General features: G+C 50.4%; 1 protein-coding gene across 4 annotated transcripts in view; it reads right to left on the bottom strand.

The window, feature by feature from the left end:
• Nucleotides 1-12,461, bottom strand: part of LDB3 (LIM domain binding 3) — a 61,543-nt gene that overhangs the window by 21,356 nt on the left and 27,726 nt on the right. For 3 of the 4 annotated variants that reach the window (XM_084796825.1, XM_084796826.1, XM_084796827.1), the window contains one exon: nucleotides 11,794-12,436. In XM_084796825.1, coding sequence (XP_084652951.1) covers nucleotides 12,340-12,436 — 97 coding nt within the window. In that variant the 3' untranslated portion in view covers nucleotides 11,794-12,339. Of the gene's footprint in view, nucleotides 1-1,870; nucleotides 2,017-5,562; nucleotides 5,749-11,793; nucleotides 12,437-12,461 lie in introns of those variants that run through there. The other variant, XM_084796824.1, reaches the window with a different exon arrangement.

Genomic DNA, 12,461 nt, shown 5'->3' with positions numbered 1-12,461 from the left:
CTTCCTAGGCTCTCACTCGTGCGGTAACAGGATATACTTTGGAGGCTATACTTTGTGTGTGCTAGCTAGCTGCTTGGCCAGTTCACACTTATAGACACAAGTCCCTTTCCCATAAAATAACCCTTTCCCGCCTAAACAAGTCTGTAACTTATACCCCTCATCACTTTACCATGAGTGGTGTGTATGTTGGAAAAGTAGAGGGATGTGTGCATGGGGTGAGATCATGGGATATTTGGGAAATAACACTTTTCATTCAATTTTGCTGTGAACTGAAAACTACTCTTTAAAAAGTCTATTAAAAAACTGGGTGTGGTGGCACATGTATATAGTCCCAGGACTTGGGAGGTCCAGGCAGGAAGAACAATCAGCCTGGGCTATGGTGAACCAGCCTGCCAACAAACAAACACACAAGAAGTCTATTAACATTTTTATGTGTAAAGCTGAGCACAGTGACACAGGCCTTTAATCCCATCATTGGGGAGGCAGAGGTAGGAGAATCTCTTTTAGTGTGAAGAAGGCAGCCTGATCTACATATTGAGGTCTAGGACAGCCAGGACTACATAGAGAGCCTGTCTCAAAAGCAAAACAAATTATATGTGGGCAAAGTACTATATAGCGTGTAGTAACTTTGAGGGGAGAAAAATAGTTGCATTATAACAATAAGTGCAAAATTATCATTGCTTTCTATAAATTCAAGATGGCAATAACCATGCAGAAGGAATAGTGTTTAAGTGGAAAGTATATGCCCACCTAAAGTCCTATTTTATCAACCTATGGAATCAACACCAAGGTATCATCGTAAGAATACTTAAGGCTCAGTCCCTGTGTGTGCACAGCTGCCAGAGTACAGAATGCAAGCTCACCGTCTCTCCCTGTTACTCTGTGATGTGTTGCCCACTCGCTCGCCTGCCTGGTGTGTGTGTGTGTGTGTGTGTATACAGTCATGTGTGAGTACATGTGTGATGCTAGGGATGGAACCCAGGGCCTTCACACATGCTGGGCACACACTCTACCACCAAGTTAATACCTCTAGCTCTTTCAACATCTTTGTTGAAAGTCACCTCATGGCAAGTTCAAGTCAGGCGCCTATAAAGGAGAAAATTTGCCACAGCTCTGCCCTCCTAAAGTTCAGGGTCAGAACCCAACAAAGAGAGACATCTACTAGCCTTGGGGCTTGGATGTCAAGGGCCATCCTATTGCACAGTCAGAGATACCTGAGACCTTTCTCTAACCTGGGAAAATAACTGCTAGAGAGCCCTTGGGTTCCTGGAGCAACGGCTGATGGGAAAGTGGGCCGTTCACTAGCCTGAGAACTACCTTGGGCTCTGAGGAAGAACTCCAGCTTTGCCTAGAAAATTAGGAAACCAGAGCTACAACCAGTGAGTTCTACCTTGGGTCCACTCAGAGCGGACTCTATATTGCTATGTCATATGTGTCCTGGCTATCCTCTGCCACCTGAGGAAGCCACACACTAGACTGGTTAAGCAGCTTGCTCAAAAGGACAAAAATGACACACAGTAAGCTGGCCTAAAGCCTGGGGCATTTTTGTTATAATTTCTTGTCCTCCAGTTTAAGGCCAACACAGATTCTTAGAGAAACAGCTTTTTACTGCTAACCCCCTGCCCTCACACCCAGCCCTCCTTTCTCCTAACTTGTTCTGGAGACATCCAGCTGTGACTACCCCTTTCCTAAAAGCTACATGGCTCCATCCCTGCCTGGTACAGCCAACCTGTCTTCAAGGGTCAAACACAGGCTCCATTGGATTCGGCTCCACAAACGAGGGGAAGGAGAGTTAAGCCTTCCTCACTTCTGGGTTCTTGGGCTGAAGCTGATGGCCCTTGAGCCCTTGCCCCGCCCCCCTGGCTCTCACCTGGCTGGTAGACAGAAGGCCGGATGCTGGCAGTGGTTACAGCCCGAGGCTTGGGTGCCGGGGCAGCTGGACCTTCACTGTAGCTGGTATGGGCAGAGGGTGGTGGCGAGGTGGCTGCTGCAGGGCTGTAGGCAGAGGACGGTGGCCTGGAACCAAAGCAGAAGAGTTACAATAGGAACAGTCCCACTGGCCTCTGGTATCTAAAGCCATTGCTGGTTTGCTGCCTGATCTCTAGTCAGGCCTAGGACAGAAATGCCCATTGGATTGGTTCCAGAGTCTATGAGGAAGCAGAAGGGTCTTAGGGGGGAAGAGGCTACTCCCTGTGGCTAGAGCTGCCATTTTGGGGAAGAGGGAGGGAAGGTAGCAGCCAGATAAAAGAATGCATGGACAGCCCTTAATCCACAGAAGGAGGTATAGCAGTAGGGCTAGGCGCCAAGGCCCAGGGAGGAGAGAAAAAGGAGACAGACATGGTCACAGCTACTCCAAAGTTTTCTGGGATCCCTCTGGCCACCTGGTCTCTTCATCTTATTCTCTTATGTTGCTGCTGGAGGAAGCAAGTACTGTCATGCTTTTTGAGCAAAAATAATGTTCTGATGTTCATGGGGAAGAAGCCAGGAGGCCCCAGCAGCTCCTGGCAAACCCAGTCTCCTTAGACAATTCCCATTGCTTCCCCCCTAGTTGCTCAGCTGTCAAGATCCTAGAGCAAGCAGCATCTTCCCACTTGTGGCTCAGGGACAGCGGTAGCAAAGGGATGCACAAAAGTGTCCCAGTTCTTTGCCTTCAGGAAATGCTGAACTCGACCTCTCTCTTGGGGGGGGGGGGGGAGATGAGGGCTCCAGGAATTTCCAGGGTCTAGCATCTTATTTGGTCTTGACTGCTGCAGTGTTTCCCAATCTCTCTTGTTTGTTAACCCTTTTTCTTCATCTCAAACTAATGGATATCTTTTTCTTTCTACATGTTATATATCCTAAGGGGGACTCTTGACCACACCCAGTACATAGGTAGTTGATGGGGTGCTAGAGAAGTGAACCCATAGAAATATACCCCAGCCTTTGGCATCCTGTTTTTGTTGTTGCTGTTGTTTTGTTGTTGTTTGTTTTGTTTTGTTGTTTTGCTTTTTGAGCAGGTTTTCTTTATGTAGCCTTGGCTGTCCTGGACTTGCTTTTGCAGACCAGGCTGGTCTTGAACTCACAGCACTCCGCCTGCCTCTGCCTCCCGAGTGCTGGCATTAAAGGTGTGCACCACTACACCTGGCTTGGCATCCCATGCTTTTTTTTTCCCTACCTTTCCCTTGTAGGCTCACTGGAGCTTCTAGGCCAAGTTGTAGGATAAAGGCTTGCCTTCTTGTCTGGGTCTCTGGAAGGGATGGCCCTGAGATAGCAGCCTGTCACCGGTAACCTGAGTGGACCCAGGGGAGCCTGAATACTGTCCCAGTCAAGGCAAAGGTTAACTATCCTTCAGAGGCAGCATCTGACCTGGGGGCTCGCATCCTCACCTTCATGCCACATTAGCAGTTAAGGTATCCCCTGCCCTTTGTGGCCAGATCCCTGTGCTAAGGTCAGAGGAGTAAGCACATTGGTGGGGTGGAAGACACGGTACACAGTGATGCCCAGCTTCCATTGTGGCTGGATGAGGCACAGGTCAGTGGGTCAGGGCCAGACTTGCCCACCACTGGGGGATGCTTTGCCAGCAACCGGGTTGGCATGGAGACAGGAAGCAGAGCTGAAGACATCCGGTGAAGGGTCAAGGTGCACATTCAATGAGCAACTCCAGCTCCAGCTGCTTTTGAGGCTGTGTATAGGGAAGGGAGGTGTCTGTGTTCAGAGGGCACCTTCTGACCCCCTCTACTGCAGCCCAGTGTCCTGCAGAACCATCCTCAGCTCTCTTGACAAGGTAACGGAAAGGAATAATTCACCCTCATGAGGGTGTCCTGAGGCCATCAACAGTGAGTGGGCAGGCCGGACATGGAGGCCTAGAGCTTGGAGCTTGAGTTTGCCATCCAGTGAGAGGCAGGGTTATGGCTGGCCTGTTCGTAGGCTTCAGCACCCAACATTCTCTTTTCCCTTCACAAATTGGAAGGCGTCCCCCCTTCTCCACAGCAGGAACATTTCTCACCTTTCACCAGAGTTCCAGCTCTGTGAAGGAAGCAAGACCCTAATGGCAAGAGGCTCTGGCACAGGAAGAGGCGAGGGGCGGGGCAGTGTGCCTAAGCCTTTCCTATGAAAATGAGACAGAACCACTCTGGAAGCCAGGACCAGGAGTTGGGCTGGAGAAAGGTTGGGCTTGGCACCGCATGGCATGCTGGGAAGCTGCCTCAGGCCGCACCATGACCCTATACACCCTGACCCAAAGAGAGGCATGCTTTCCCTCAGGGCTGGAAAATCTGGGCTCTGGCTGGAAACAACAACTGGATGTTCCTAGAAGCCTGGAAAGACCAGCTGGCCACTCTGGAGTGACCCACCCAGCCCCCACCCCCTTTGTCCCCCCTGCATGCCCCCTTCCTTTGGCCTCTGTTTTGGTGGGCACCCAGGAAGACAGGCTGAGACACAGGAAGTCAAAGTACTTGGTTTAACTGTTTTGTGTGTGCTAGCTGTTTTGTGTGCAAGGTTTTCCAATGATGACCTCAACATACATACATGTTCATCTTTAGACAGAGAAGCAGAGACTCAGAGGGCCAGTCACCTTCTGAAGGTTTCAGACAGTAAAGCTCTGCACTGAGGGACAGAGTTCAGTCCCATTACACTAGGGACCTCTGAAGATAGAATGTTTCCACATCAAGACAAGAAGGGGCTCGGTAGTGGTGGCACTCACCTTTAGACCCCATAGAGGCAGAGGCACTCAGACCTCTGTGAGTTTGAAGCCAGCCTAGTCTACAAAGTGAGTTCCAGGACAGCCAGGGCTACACAGAGAAACCCAAGGGATGGAGGGAGGGACAGAGGGGGAGAGAGAGCGAGAGAGAGAGCGAGAGAGAGAGAGAGAGAGAAAGAGAGAGAGAGAGAGCGAGAGAGAGAGAGAGAGAGAAAGAGAGAGAGAGAGCGAGAGAGAGAGAGCGAGAGAGAGAGAGAGAGAGAAAGAGAGAGAGAGAGAGCGAGAGAGAGAGAGAGAGAGAGAGAGAGAGAGAGAGAGAAAGAGAGAGAGAGAGAGAGAGAGAGAGAGAGAGAGAGGGATGGGCTGGTGGGCTGGTGGCCTAGTAAGTAGCTAAGCTATCTGACTAGCTCAATGTTCCCACTTCCAAGAAGCCTTCCTTGATTTCCTCCAGCCCATGACAATCACCATGATCTTCCTTACCTGAATAATGTATTTATTTCCCATTCCTTATAAGAGTAAAGACTATGTACATTGTTCCTTTGTGATGTGTGTATGTGTGATAAGTATGTATGATGTGTTACTCATGTTCACTCTTATATAAACATGTGTGTGTGGCTTTTATCTATAACTAGAGGTGTTACCCTGGGTGGGGGTGGGAGGCAGAACAACAACAAAACTCTCTCATTAATCATGGTTGGTGCACCCTACAAAATGCATCCCAACTTCCCCTTCACAACTCTGCACCAAGCAGTACCAACCTTGGTTTCCTTGGAAAACCGCAGGGCCCTAACTATTTGGATCTAGCTGTCCACAAATAGACTCGGGGTGGGTCCTTTCTTGCTCCCTTTTCCCAATGTTAGGTCTGGCATCTGTGGGCCAGTTACCTCGGATTCTCCACAGGGCTTGAGGCAGGGCCTGCAGCAGAGGCAGTGGCAACATGGGCAGCAGCAGTTGTGGCCAGGGTTGGCGAGGCCGCAATGGGAGAGGCAGCAGCAGGCGGCTGGGCAGAAGCAGGCAGCAGCGGGGAAGTGGCCTGGCTGGTGCACACTGGAGCATGCTCAATAGGGGTGCTGATGAGGTGGGATCAAAAAGACAACAGGTCATGTGGGCCCCAGGTCTGGTGAGGCCCTCTACGTGGTGTGGGGTGGGAGGAGGTGGGTGGGAAGCGCCATTGTTCTGCATACAGAGCAAGATCCAGGTGTGTGTGTGTGTGTGTGTGTGTGTGTGTGTGTGTGTGTGTGTGTATGTGTGTGTGTAGGCAGGGAGGGGCACATCCTCCAGGTGCTGGGAAAGAGCTCCTCTCGGCTCCCAGGAGTGTGTGATCGGACCTAAGACAGAAACCTGGCAACATAATCTTACACGGATGTTTACCCCTCAGATTTTCTGTACTTCCTGGCTTTTATTTCTCAGCAAACTGCAATGCAGTGGAAATGCACATTTAGTTATCAACCAGGCAGGTCCTCTCCTGTCTTGTTTGCCTTGTGCTCTCCCCTTGTACATTCAGTCAGGGCATACATTACCTCTGGGATGCTCTAGCCAAAACAAAAAACAAAAAAAACAAAACAGACAAACAAACATGCAAAATCCAAAATGGAGTGTGAAAGTCCTAGGCTGTAGAGCCATGAGAACATGGGGTTAGTCCAGAGCACTGACAGTACATCTCACTGAAGACGGACAGAAGCTACCATGGAAAGCAGACCAAGGCTACCTGGATCAACAAGGGGGTATTGTGGTCGAGGATGGTTCAGGGAGTGAGAAATCTGTGCCCCTTTTCATGGCATACTCTGGGGAGTGGCAGGACTTATGCGGAGGGGACCCTACTGAGCTTAAAGGTCCTCATGTCCCCAGGTAGCCCAGGTGTGCTACCCATTCAAGAGCGACATGAACATGGTTCTAAGCACCTGCAGACCTGAAGGGTCTTTCTACCCGAAGCAGAGAGGCAGCTGCTGGGCCAGTGTGGAGCAGTGTGATCGGGTAGGATGGACATACTCAGCACCAGCACACGCCAATACAGGTAGACCAGATGTCCACATGCCTCCACTTGAATGCCTGGGTATTCTGTAAGCCGAGACTGTCCCCAGATCTTCTCTAAGAAGACAGAGCAGCCAGAGTTTGGATTAATGGGATTAGTTCTGCTCTCTATGACTGGGACTGGGAATAAAAGTTCAATCGTGGGGCCGGCGAGATGCCTCAGTCAGCAAAGTGTTTGCTGCTTAAGCACGAGGTCTTGAATTCAGATCCCTAGCATCCACATAAGAAACATAAAAAGTCAGGCACAGCAACCTGTAGTTGTTTTCGCACGGGGAATAAAAAGGCAAGACACTCTCTGGGGTTTACTAGTCAGCCAGTCCTTAGGATCAGTGGGACACCCTGTCTCAAAAAGCAAAGTAGAGAGCAATGGGGAAGGCATCTGGCATTGACCTACGGCTTCCAGATAGATGCACAGAAATGCACATGTGCACCCCTTTCCCAACAAGCACTCACCGAACCCCCACTCTCTCACATAAACTATGAGAAAGCAGAGAAATACACATCCGTCCCTTTCCTTTGCTTTCCTTCCTTCCCCTTCTCTTCCTGTTCCCCTTCCTTCCTTTTTTCCTTCCTTCCTTCCTTCCTTCCTTCCTTCCTTCCTTCCTTCCCTTCCTAAAAGTGTTGGCCTGTAACAACACTCAGTCTCATACTTCAGCCTCCCTGTTAACTGGGTCCACAGGAAGGTACCACCATACCCAAATTATCCCTACATCTTTGACTGGCATTTATATTTGCAACAATAATGACAGAACAAATGAAACTCCTACGTGTTGTCATAGCTCCCCCAGCACCATGACCATGTGATTTGTTTCCTGACTTCACACCCGTGTTTCCACCACTGTGCCTTTAATGTCTCGTGACAACCCTCTGATGGGACATAATCAACCCTATTTAATAAGTGAGGGAATGGAAACTAAATTCATCTACTCAAGGGGCTGGAAGTTACCCATCAGGACAAAATGACTGAGGGCCATTCTGATTTGAAGCCCTAATCAGTACCTCACAGAGGAAGAAAGAGATCTCTTCTTCTGGTCAGCTAAGTAGAATCTCTCTTTGGCCAAAGGCAGATTCTTGCTGGACATAAGGCGCATCTCAGCATTTCCCTCTTCCAAGTGTTCCACAGTGCTGGTGGTAGCCCATATTTGCCTGTCATCCTTTCAACCTCTCAGGATGACTAGTCTTACAGTTCTCATCTGGAGACCAGGAGCCTGAGATTAGGAGACTTTGCCTCTCTGGTGAAGCATCACATAGCTAGGTATACTGGTGGTACACACCAGTAATCCCAGCATTTGGGAGGCTTTGTGAGTTTGAGGCTAGTCTGGGTTTTATATATATATACAGCGAGTTCCAGGACAATCTGGGCTATACCACTACACCCCGTCTCAAAACAAACCAAACAGAAATGATCATAAGCACATTCTAGTTAAGTTTAGAGTGAGACTGAGTCTAATTTCTAGCAAATTCCTGGTAATGCTGACGCTGCCGGTCTGTGGACCACACACGGAGTAGCAAGTTTTAGATACCTCTGCCTGCCCCAGATAGGAATGCAAGGAAGCCACAAGCTGCTTACCAAAGCATCTCCTGATCGATCTGCATCCAGTAAGAATGGAAAGGGGTAACAAAGCTAGACGAAAGGACGAGGGAGAAGTAGCAGAGTCCTGTGTTGGCTATCCCATAAGGAAGAGAACATTCGCATGGGCAAAGGAGTTAGCCACACCCTGTCCCAGGCCTTTCATGGCTTAGTTGTCAGAGATAAAGCACTGGACAGCCTAGCTTGCAGGCCTACAGCAGTGCTATCCTTGACAAGTCTATGAAGCCACTTGTCCATCCTCCAGGAAACACCTTGCTTTCTGAAAGTCATGCTGATTATGTGGCTACCCCCAAAGAACCTGTAGACCTTGAGCCCTGCTAAACTAGCTGTTAAGAGGCCTCCTCATGAGGAGGCCAAGTATGGGAAGGCTCAGGATGATGGGACATGGTGCCCCTCCCTGGTGCCATCCCACGTTTCCTGTGGACCATTAGAAACTGAAGACCCTGAAAAGAGTAAGAGTGATGGGACTGTCCAAGCAAAGATGACGTTGGCTTTGTCTGTCCCCTTTGTCCCAATGTGCTACCAGACCAGTCTACCGCAGCCTTCCCTAGTGATAGTTCCAAATGACCCCTGGGTTTCAGGCAATGAATTTGGAGCTGGATGTAGGTCCCTGAAAAATGCACAGTTGACCACAGGGCTGTGACAAGTGTCACTATCGGGGACGCCTGGGCACACATGCTAGCCTGCTCCTCTGAGTTCTTCCTGAGTGCATTAGATCTAGGATCACTCCCTGCAGACAACAGACAGCCACCAGGGGCTAGAGAGAAAAGAGACACCAAAGTATGTCCTGAAGGATCTTGGGTTCTTGTTCCAGGTCAGTTTCTGCATGAAGGTCCATGGGTCTCCAGAAACTCCAAAAAGCAGGCACCAGTAAGGAAGCATTGCAGAGAACTTACACAGCCTTGGCCCTAGTCCTAGAGAGAGTGCCGTGAGATCACCTGAGCCTGGCCTACAATTTCACAGCTGTGTCTGGCCTTTGTCATAGATTCAGATTCCTTTTTAAACTTTTTTCTTCATTAAAAAAAATTTTTTTTTTTGGTGTTGGGGATAGAACCCAGGGCTCTACATACATGCTAAGCACACACTTTACATTCAAACCCATAATTCAGTTTAAGCGCCCTAGTTAAAAATAAAACCCAAGCAAACCAGACTCAGATGCTCGTGGCTGCCTAAGGGAGAGTGTGGCCAGATAGCAACACCTAGCTGTAGCCTCTCTTATGGCTCATGTTTTCTTTTCTCTGGGAGGTACCATGGTGGACCTGTGCCCTCACTCTGTACGGCAAGAATGGAGTTTTGTGGGCGTGGTGGTTGATGACTGAGACATGTCTGGAACAGAGGGGCTTGATATCAGTGGAGGTGTCAAGTCTTGGGATTTGTGGTAACTGGACTCAGGTTATCACTGTAGCACCGTGACTGGTCCTGATGCTGTGAGAGAGAACTTGCCATGACTGAGATGTCAGTGCTGCTTGTGTTACCTAAGAGAGGGAAGTGCGACACTTTCTGCTGATGGGCTGATGTCATGTTGGTCATGACATTGTTTATGCTGCCATCCACTTGGTTGATGTTCTGCCTTTCCTCTTGGTGACTATGGCTCAGGGAGCTCAGCTCCATCACTTTGTAACAAGGCCAGGGCCCCCATAACACTCTGGTCTTTGTGTCACCTGTCAGTTGCAGTGGGAAAAAAAATACCCAGCAACCTGTGCCCATTCCTCTTTGCCCTTAAAATATATTTAAAAATCCCATAGCTTGGAACTCTCTCTCTGGGTCACTGCTCTTCGTGACCTCCTCTGCGTTCCATTCATCCTGGCCAAAGTGGTCATACTGGCCTCTGAGATCCCTTTCTTCTTCTCAGCATCTCTGTGCCCTCAGATTAGACAGCCTGCCCAGCCTCCCTCTCCTTACACACACCACCCCTCAAGATCAAGAACACTAACCTCTACTTCTGGGAAGCCTTATCTCATCCTCCAGACTCCTGACTTTGGAGTCTACGATACCAACCTTGCATTGCGGTTACAGTCGCATTGTCCCTTTTCGAGTCTAATGTTAGCATTCACCATAGACAGGAGCCTCGCTCACAGACATAGAATGTTAAGTGAGGAGAACCCTCCTATTTACTCTGAAGGCTTTATGTGGGGTCTTGGCCTGGAGCCATACAAGGTGCTGCTCACAGTGGCCTGGAGGAGCTGAAGGGCACCAGGATGCTAGAAAGCAGGTAAGAACATCTCAGCGCTGTAGTCAGTGGGCTCCAAGGGAGCACTAACAGGCTTGGAACTGGTGGCCAGGGGCTGAGAGTCCATCAACTTGGATTGAGCACCTCAGGTCCTTTCCCACTCATAGGACAGACACCCCCTGCCTAGGACCATTACTACCTCTCTGTGTCTGGCCACCTCTTACCCTACACCCTACCCTTGGGCCTTGCAAGTCATCAGTCCAAATATGGATGGGTTCCAGCTTGCCTAGATGAAGGTAGATGGCTCTTTGCCCTCCCCAGGTGCATCCCCCAGCCAGGATGATGGCAGTTTGGACCTGCCCTATCCCTGGCATAAGGCTGTTGTTAGAAGAAGGAAGAGGTAGGAGGCGAAGGAGGAACAGGCTGGAGAGAGCATCTCAGGGGTGGGTAGAAGTGAGCAGCTTCCCTGGCTGGCCATTCCAGCTGAGCTCTCCAGAGAGAAGGAGTGTGTTCAGACAGTAGAAGTGGGACCAGGGTTGCAGCCATCCAGCCTCAGAGGAGGCAGGGTGTCCTGAGGGCTGGTCCTCTGGACCGCCTTCATTTCCCAACTGCCATTGTTCTTAGGTTTCTAGCCTGTGTGGTTCCATGCAGCGAGGGACCAGGCTGCTTGCTGGGCAGGTGGCTGGAGGGCTACCTTTGAAACCGCAAGCCTGCTGGTGGAGGAGAGAGCTTTTCAGCCAAGGCTGCTCCGAGTGGCTTGGCTAAATGCTCCGGAATAGCACAAGGCCACAGGTGGGGCCAAGAGCAAAACCCAGCTGGAAACCTTTCCCTACACTCCTGTCATCAAGACTCTGCTAGGTCTGCCTTCCATCTCCCTTTCAAGAGCCCCCACCTCCATCTCCTGGCTTCCCTGTAAACTGTCCCATCATCTACGTGTGCCCATTGAAGTACCTCTCAGACCACCCAGACAATGCTGAACAGGAACAAGGATGGCCTGGGTGAAAGGCTTTCTAAGTATTTCCTGAGGCTGAGGGAAGATGGCACCACCTGTCAAATCATAACTGAGTGTGGAAGGAGAAGCCACAGAACTGAGGTAGCCCCTGTTTGCATTGCCCTGTGAGAGGTGAAGACTGCCCATAGAACCCCCAGTGTGGATCCCTCACCCTAGGACCCTTAGCTTGCAGCATGGAGAGCAGCAGTGAGCAGATGTACACTGGGGCCCACATGCTGGGCACTCTCCTGGCCTCTCTGTCCTAGACACTGTCCCTGAAGGCCCTCCCAAGGTGGGGTGCAGGGCACGCATACAGGCACAGCATGATTGGGGCTTGGTTTGTTCATTTCAAATCCTCTTTATTTCAAAACAAGCATGCTTATATGTACATGAGAAGAAACTATGAAGCCAGCACACAGCTACAGAGAAGAGGGTGCCCACCCAGGACCCTGATCTATGGGCGATGTGTTCCAGGTGAGTATAAATCCAGACGCTGAGGCGGGAGGGGTGGGCAAACGAGCAGTGGCCACTACATTTTCATTGCCGGGGAGTGTTAGGCCAGCAAACCCTGTCACGTCCTCTCTGGACTACAGCTAAGGGTTTGCACAGAAGGCTCTGCCTGTGGGGGAGTTTGGAAGCTCACACTGGGTTAGGGGTTGGAGAGGTAAGAGGTACTGAGTGCATGGTCCTGGGCCCCAGCTGTCAGCTCTGGGGAGGGCAGAGAGCAGAAGTGCTACAGTCGCTACCAGAGGTGCCCCCAGCACAGTTGTTGGTTACCAAGCATCACCATGGGGCTCACATGCCAGATCTGTGTGGGACAGGGGCGGGGGAGAGGGGTTGTCCAGCCTGCCAGGGGTCAAGGGGATCCAAGCAGCCTTTTAGCTTTTAACATTAAGGATTTGGGCTGAAAGGCCATGGTGCCAGTTGCGCAATTTGGCAAAACGTGGGCTGTTACGTTCCGTTTCAAACCTTTCCCTGTGGCACAGAGACAGAGACAGAG

Source organism: Acomys minous (genome assembly GCF_964271855.1).
Source record: "Acomys minous genome assembly, chromosome: 9".
Classification (NCBI taxonomy): Eukaryota; Metazoa; Chordata; class Mammalia; order Rodentia; family Muridae; genus Acomys; species Acomys minous.
Note: the sequence above shows the minus strand (reverse complement) of the source record. Positions and strands in the feature narration are given on the sequence as shown.